At 31.5% G+C, this 7876-nt stretch overlaps 1 protein-coding gene across 4 annotated transcripts; it reads left to right on the top strand.

Moving 5' to 3' along the window:
* The first annotated feature begins 2091 nt into the window (after positions 1-2091).
* Positions 2092-7055, top strand: LOC131656025 (retinoblastoma-related protein 1-like). Of its 4 annotated transcripts, none has more exons than XR_009299949.1 (8): positions 2092-2497; positions 2926-3067; positions 3304-3909; positions 3991-4059; positions 4145-5024; positions 5353-5425; positions 5520-5696; positions 5778-7055. XR_009299949.1 is itself a non-coding variant. In XM_058925807.1 (6 exons), exons 3-6 carry the CDS (start codon positions 4461-4463, stop codon positions 5913-5915), a joined length of 408 nt encoding a protein of 135 aa, XP_058781790.1. In that variant the 5' UTR covers positions 3373-3909; positions 3991-4059; positions 4145-4460; the 3' UTR covers positions 5916-7055. The 4 variants fall into 4 exon arrangements, 1 of the variants encoding a protein (XP_058781790.1); XR_009299950.1 differs by having other exon boundaries at positions 3012-3067; positions 4145-4480; positions 5778-7053; XR_009299948.1 differs by having other exon boundaries at positions 4145-4480; positions 5778-7050.
* Positions 7056-7876: the final 821 nt, after the last annotated feature.

Genomic DNA, 7876 nt, shown 5'->3' with positions numbered 1-7876 from the left:
TCCTCCTTTATCTGGATAATGATAAACATCCATGGAATCCAATCAAAAAAGATTGTAATATTCTCATTATTAAATGAGTGGGACTAGTGTTTTTACACGTAATCTCTAGCCAACCTTTTTGTACAAGGGTATAAGAGAAAATATAAAAAGTCAAATACAAGCTTAAAGTACTTTTGACTGCTACATTCTGGAACGAAGAACTTGAATCATATATATAGCTTTAAACTCCCTCTTCCTTCACAAAACTAAGCGATGTGGGACTTAGAAGAACTTTAATCCTATATATAGCCATGGACTTCCTCTTCCTTCACAAAACTAAGCGATGCGATACTTCTTCAACATTTATATTTTTAACCAACCCCAGCATAACCCTCATTTCTAACCGAGATAAAAAAGGTTTTTCATGATAGTGCCCATGTCTCCTTGTTCAGCATGAGCCCTGTTAATGAAATCAAATCCCCTATCACTTTGTCTGAGATATACCACTCATGACCATTAATACGCCTTGAATGTTTTTTCCGTGTGTTAGAGTGTATCAGTTTGGAGTAAGATATGTTGGTCCTGGGATGACATACTCGATCTGGCCCACGATATCAACTAATTCAATTTTATCCCCTAGAGGATTTAAAACCTGGGTGAACTCTCTTGAGTCTGAATTCGAATCTGGGCCAGCTTAACTAGATTTATAATGTAACAAATGTTTAAATTATTTAAAATTTTATATGCATAATCATCATGATAACATTTGATAATTCATCACTTGAATTGATTTAATTTGATTTGTATAAATAATCATCAGAAGTGTAAATATGTTAAATTTGACACCTGATATTATATTGAATATATGTAAGGGTATTATGAATTTTATGGTGGTAAATGGTAATTATTTTTCTCAATTTTATAGGAAATTTATAGTCCGTTTGGTATGAGAGTAGATAGAGGGAAGTGGAGGAGATATTTATAAATATACGTGTTTGGTTCATTTTTTATAAGGGGAGGGGAGCAAAATTCCTTCTAGACTCACTTTTTGCTCCCTTCCAAATCGAGGGGATTTGGAGGGGAGGGAAGATTCATTAATGAGAGTTTTATTATTTTCCCTATTTTATCCTCATTTATTTTTTTAATTCCAAGATTGTCCTTATTGAATTATTAAAGACTAATTTTTTCTCTGTGTTATTTCACGTTTCATTTTTCTTCTTTTGTCTGATTGCTATTTGTGCGTTGTTACTTTCAGGTGAATTTTTTCCTATTTATTTTATTGAATTTACCTTTTTGATATTATGTTTTTTTTATATAAAATAAGTATCAGTTCATATATAATAGTAATAAGTTTTTTTTATTATACTATTAATAATAATAATAACAATATAATATATTTATATTATAAATAAAAAATTCTAAGTCTAATGTTATTTGATCAATTTTTTTAACATTCTAATATTTTTTAATCTATTTTTAATTATAGAAATTATTTTATTGGTTAGGTGAATCATCACGATCAAATGATGATTTGATTTGTGTTGAAGATCTATAGTTCAACTAATGTATATTGTTGTTTACTATTATAATATGGTTTATGAATGAACAGGTTATTATTTGGTGAAATTTACTCAATACTATTGTTATTTAAAATTATTTTTACTAAGTACAAATAACAATATTTATAAGGATAAAAAGGTAATTTGATTTTAAAATTCCCCCTTTGAACCAAACATACATGTTGTTAAGAATCCATCCCCTCATCTTCCCTCCCCTTCTTTGAACCAAACACATATTTAGTTAAATTCTCTTCCCTCCTTTCCCCTCCATTAAACAAACTATTAAACAAACTGATTTTGAGTTATCAATAGTACTTGTCTGAATATGAGTGATTGTGTTTATACTTTTATATCTATGGCATGGGAGAGTAGAGTTCTACTATGATAACATTATCTATAATATAAGAAAATTTAATGTTCTGGATTTCCCACAAATATCCTTTTGTTATCTTAGTTTAAATTAACATTATAGGGTACAAAATGTCTTTTACTGGTACATTCAAAACAATAAATTTCTGTTTTAAAAAGCACTTTATTGAACCAACACAAAAAGTATTGATTTGTTCTATTCACGTTTTTTTTCAAACAAATGGGTATTGATTTCTCCCACCATTTTTTCTTCTCTTCCCCAAAATTTCAGAAAACCTAATTACTTTTGACAAAAGACTGCTATTCTGCAGACATGAAGCTTCAAACATGGCACCTCTCTTGTCATTTCCACACAAACGTTTCATTTATCTCATTTGTTTTAGACATCTCCCTCTCTCTCTCTCTCCATAACGTTGCAACCGACATCAAACTTCTCTTCCAAATTTATTCTCCTCTCAACTTTCTTATGGCAAGATCCTTTGAGAAATTGAAGGACATCAATGAAACCAAGGAACTCTAGAAAATTGCAGTCAAAATCCATCAGAAATGAAACCAAAGAGCACTTCAAGATGATTCTACACGATAAAGAGGTATGTTTGTTGTTATTGGGTTTTAACTTCAGATTTAGGGTTTCATCTTCTGCCGTTTTTCGCAAGGGTTATGGTTTGAGTTATGAATTTTCGTATGGTTAGAGTTTCGTATAGTTAGGGTTTCTTGAAATTTGTTTCTTTCATAAAAGATGCTTTGCACACAACTTCAAAATTAGGGTTTCATCTGCTGCCGTTTTTCGCAACGGTTCTGGTTTGAGGTAGGAATTTTTGTATACTTAGGGTTTCATAGTTAAGGTTTCGTATAGTTAGGGTTTCTGCAATTTTGTTTCTTTCATACAACTTTAGTTTTGATGTATTTACCATGTTTGATGAAATGTTTGTTCTTCATGATAAACTTTGATATTTATAAAACTGGAAAAACACATTCTACCATAACATTTTTGCATTTGCATTTTCTTTTATTTCAGGGTACTGATATACACTGTAGAGTACAGCTGCTTTTAAATTGACTTATGACTCTGTTTTAACAACACATATACCAATTCTGAAGCAGTGCTGCAAATAGTGATTCACTACTTGGAGGCTGTTGTTCGGAGACGAACTGTTGAGGTACTCGCCCCATTCCAAATTAAATCTGTTATAATTTGTTGTTTCATTTTTTGGACTGTTAAGATCTGCACATTGGAAGCAACGACTTTAGGTATGCATCAGGTACTGTTTTGCGGCACCAAGCAATATCTTTTTGACGCAACCTTTTTTGCGGTAACAAACTATTTTTTTAAATCTTGCCCATGACCATTTCCATAAATCCTCTTTATCATAAGTTATGTATTGTTTTTGTGTAGGTGTGGGATGTGAGAATCTGGAAGTTGATCCTCCAATGCAGTGCTTCATAGGTAATATTTAATGCTCAAGAACTGAGGTGCAGTTGCAACTTGCGATATGGCAATATTTAACGCTCAATATGCTACAAGTTTGGAGTGTTTCCCCCGACTTTTATTTTGTTTCATTTTTTAGCACACTAAGATTGTTACAGTTCTGCGTTTTATGAAACATAACAATTTCCTACTCACTGCTACAACTTGGAAATTTGGCAAGGAACTCAACTTCTAGCTATTGACGCCGCCGCCGCCATGGTTTTAGTTAGAAGAACCGTGATGGGAGATGAATTGACTGAGAAAGAGAAGAAAGTACTCAAGAGAACCTTCACTGACATGGCTTCGATTATTCCAATTGGATTTCTAATGCTTCTTCCGGTGAGTACTGCTCTGCCTATTTTAACGATTTAAGTTGGGCTAAATATGTTTTTCTGCAGGATCATGATTGGTCTTCCTTCTGGTGAAAAACGAGAAGCGATATTGAGAACTCTTCTAGCTAAGGAAAAACACGAAGATATAGATTTCAAAGAGGTTTCAGCTATGACAGAAGGATATAGTGGGAGTGGTCTTAAGGTTCACTTTTGTTGGTCATTCTCTATTTATTATCGGTGACATGAACTATTGAGATTAATAGTTATTAATTTATGTAAACAGAACTTGTGCAATACCGCAACATGTCACCCCATTAAGGAGCTAATGGAACAGGAGAAGGACCAAGCAATGGTATAGTTACTTAATCACTTCTAATAATGTCATTGGTTTCATAAACGCGAATGCAAGGTGAATTAAAGTTACCACCTGGTTTCAGATTTCATCCAACCGATGAAGAATTGGTGAATCATTACTTGTGTAGAAAATGTGTTGGCCAATCAATTTATGTTCCTGTTGTTAAAGAAGTTGATTTGTATAAGTTTGATCCATGACAGCTTCCTGTTACATCATTTTTTCACTAATGAATAATTTCTTTTGTTAATCTTCTTTTTAATTGCATATGAACAATTTGTTTTTGCTGATGTGTGCAGAAATGGGTTTGCCACGGACTCATAGTTTGTACATGGACACGTCTGATTCGGTTCCAAAGTTGCACGCGGACTCGAGCAGCTCCGGGCACGTGGTTTCGCCAGATGTCACCTGTGACAGAGAGGTGCATAGTGAACCAAAATGGAACTAACTTGGAATACAACTGGATGACGCGTTTGATTTTGAATTCAATTACTTGGATAATAGCCTTTCATTTTAGTATGAGGATGACCCTTTTGGGACCAATGATCAGTACCAAATCAACCAGCTTTCGTCGTTACAGGATATGTTCATGTACCAAAAAAAACCATTTTGATTCTGTTTGGATAATAGCCTAATTTAATTTATTTTTTAGTAAGAAAAGTCCTAGTTTAATTAATGAAATTACACATAATTAACTACTTTATGTGGACCACTATAGATAATTATTATTCTCTGCTCTAGAGAAATCACATAATTGTGATTTTGGTTGACATGGACCATTTGGATTGGATTATTGGACCTAATTTATGCACAAATAAGAAAAAATTGTATGTAACTAAATAAATAAATAAACAGTAGGGTTATCTTGTCTCCAGTAGGTGTAGATCCAAATCTAATGGTTCATGCATTGGTGTGTCAATGTGTTAGAGCAGGAACTGGTGTAGAAAATTCTTGTATTGTTGCTGGTATGAAAGCATTTTTTCATATATTTGTAATATACTTTTCAATATAAAGAGATGGAATGCTGCTTTATACTATTAAACTATTATATGCTTTTTTTTATGAATCCACGATTGACATTTATTTTGTCATACTTTTGGTACATGATTGTTATATTCATAACAGCTGAGATATAGCAGCCTAGCAGGTGGTTTTATAATTTTGTTTTCTAGCAGCTGAGATATTATTGTATGAAATTTATAGATCAATTATAGACACCGATACCAGTAACATTATCTGTAAGTTTGCTTCCTTTGTTGCTTTGTGTTGAATGTTTATGTTTATTCTTTGTAGTCCGATAAAGCCAAATCCAAGAGGTGGCGGAGAAACATGTGCAGAAACTGGTATCGGTGTCTTTTTCAGCAAGGTAAGAATTGAACCTTGATAGTACTATATTATACCAGTCCGATTTATGTGTTTATTTAAGATTTAATTTTGTGTTTGATGCCCATGTTTCGTAGATTGTCAAGTTAGGAGAAGTCAGAATAAACGGAATGGTTGAAAGACTACAATTATCTCACCAGATAAGGGAGAATGTATATTGTCTTTTCCAGCAAATCCTAAACCAATGGACATCTCTCTTCTTCAACCGCCATATTGACCGAATCAATACGAGTTGCTGCTATGGAGTTGCGAAGGTTTGTCTTTAATTTTCTAAACTTGAGAGTGTAATATGATTTTAGTACTTTTTCCTCATTCTATTCTATTGTGTTTCGCAGATATCACAATTGAACCTAACTTTTAGGGAGATTATATACAACTACAGAAAGCAACTCCAATGCAAACTACAAGTTTTTCGCAACATATTCGTTGACTGGTCATCCACACGCCGTAAAACACAATTAGCTAAGCAATAAAATGTTTTCCTTGTCTAGCTTAAAACACAAATTTGATCATTTCTTAAAAGGAAGATGAACTCAGAAAGATGTTGATAAATAAGCTATAACCCATGTTTAACATGTTTATAACTCAAACTGGGTTTTGTTGATAATAATACATGTGATGTTAGTAAGTTGTGAACACTCTTTATCTATTTATTTCTTGATAAATATATTCAAATAAATGAGGATCTTGGTAAACGAGATCTAAGCTACTTAGTCTCATTTCCGAAATTATCCAAACGTGTTTCAAATGTTAACTTTATTTCATGTTTTGTTGGAATATATAGCATTTTTATTTCCAAGAAATAGAGCTCTTTATTGGTTCTAATTTTCATTTGAATATTAAATAATTAGTACTATGTGTATCTAATTTTCATTTGAAGTCGTTGTGTCATTTGTGTGTGCTTTCTGTGTAAGTTTGGTGCGCTGTGTGAAGCAAGCTATATGATGTATTGTGTTCATCACGTGTGTAGCATATATGGTTACTATATTAGAGGATATTTTCCAATTCAATTTTTTCTATGTCATGTTAAGGCTACTAATTCAAAATTATAAAAAACAAATGCAGTACGTTCTTTTCCTACATATCATGCTATATCATATAAGGCTTATATAAAATGTGTCTATATAGTTCAATTTATTAAAATATATCACAGAATATACCAACTCTTTCCATTATATTTGATTTTGGGATTTAATAAAACATGGTAGGTTATTTACTACAACTGTGTTTGAATTCATTAAAGAAGCACAAGAAGTTATTTACTACAATTGCGTTCGGAGTTTTTCTTGGTTGATCGCGCGTATTGGTAGTAGGTTGGAAGGAGGAAGTATGTTTTCACGTTCTGATATAATTCTTCAACATCTCACAGTGTGGTTTGGTGTCAGACCAGATGGTGCGCTTCGGTTTGACGATAGTATCTTGCGTCAATTATCTGTCATAAAAAGGAGACTCTTTTATTGATTTAAATTCACTACTACAATTTTAAACCATAATATATAATACTTTTTGGAAGAATGTATCGTTTATAATTTCATTCTAAAAAAAAATGTTACATAACATCTTTAAATAAAAAATATATCTATTAAAAAATATTAAATATTAACGGAAACATGAATATTAACGGGAACATGAAATTATTGATCAAAATATTTAGTACTAACGGGAACATGAAATTACTGATCAAAATATTGAATATTAACAGGAACATAAAGTTACTGATCAAAATATTGAATATTATTAGAAACATAAAGTTACTGATCAAAATATTGAATATTATTAGGAACATGAAGTTACTGATCAAAATATTGAATATTTTTTTCACGGGTAACCAGACATTTTTCTATTAAAAGATATAAATCACAAACAAATGTGTGTCCTGTACCAGAACACGTGCATCAAAATTCTTTTTTATTAATTATACAATCAATTATTATTTTTTCACTGGTAACCAGATATTTTTCTGTGCATCAATTCTTTTTATTAATTATACTTCAATTATTATTTTTCACGAGTACCTGACATTTTTTTATTAAAAAATATACATCTGAAACAAATCCGCGTCCCGTACCAGAACCTGTGCATCAAAATATTTTTTTATTAGTTATACATTTAATTATTATTTTTTCACGAGTATCAGACATTTTTATATTAAAAAATATACATCTAAAACAAATGCGCGTTTTGTACCAGAACCCGTGCATGAAAATAATTTTTTTTATTAATTATAAATTCAATTGTTATTTTTTCACAGATATCAAATATTTTTCTATTAAAAAATATATATCTGAAACAAATGCGTGTCACGTACCAGAACCCGTGCGAACGCACGGGTTTGTTAGTAGTTATAGAAAATAACGGTACAAGAGGGATAATGTTTCTAAGGTTGAGCTCAATAGACATTTTATATCTCACTCTCAAATCTTTTTGTCACTAT

Source organism: Vicia villosa, linkage group LG3 (genome assembly GCF_029867415.1).
Source record: "Vicia villosa cultivar HV-30 ecotype Madison, WI linkage group LG3, Vvil1.0, whole genome shotgun sequence".
Taxonomy (NCBI): Eukaryota; Viridiplantae; Streptophyta; class Magnoliopsida; order Fabales; family Fabaceae; genus Vicia; species Vicia villosa.
Note: the sequence above shows the minus strand (reverse complement) of the source record. Positions and strands in the feature narration are given on the sequence as shown.

Coding starts and splice junctions, on each gene's coding strand:
- LOC131656025 (XM_058925807.1), top strand. CDS start 4,461: ATGTCACCTGTGACAGAGAG. Junction 4,481..5,352: donor ATGTCACCTGTGACAGAGAG/GTGCATAGTGAA, acceptor TATTCTTTGTAG/TCCGATAAAGCCAAATCCAA. Junction 5,426..5,519: donor TCGGTGTCTTTTTCAGCAAG/GTAAGAATTGAA, acceptor CATGTTTCGTAG/ATTGTCAAGTTAGGAGAAGT.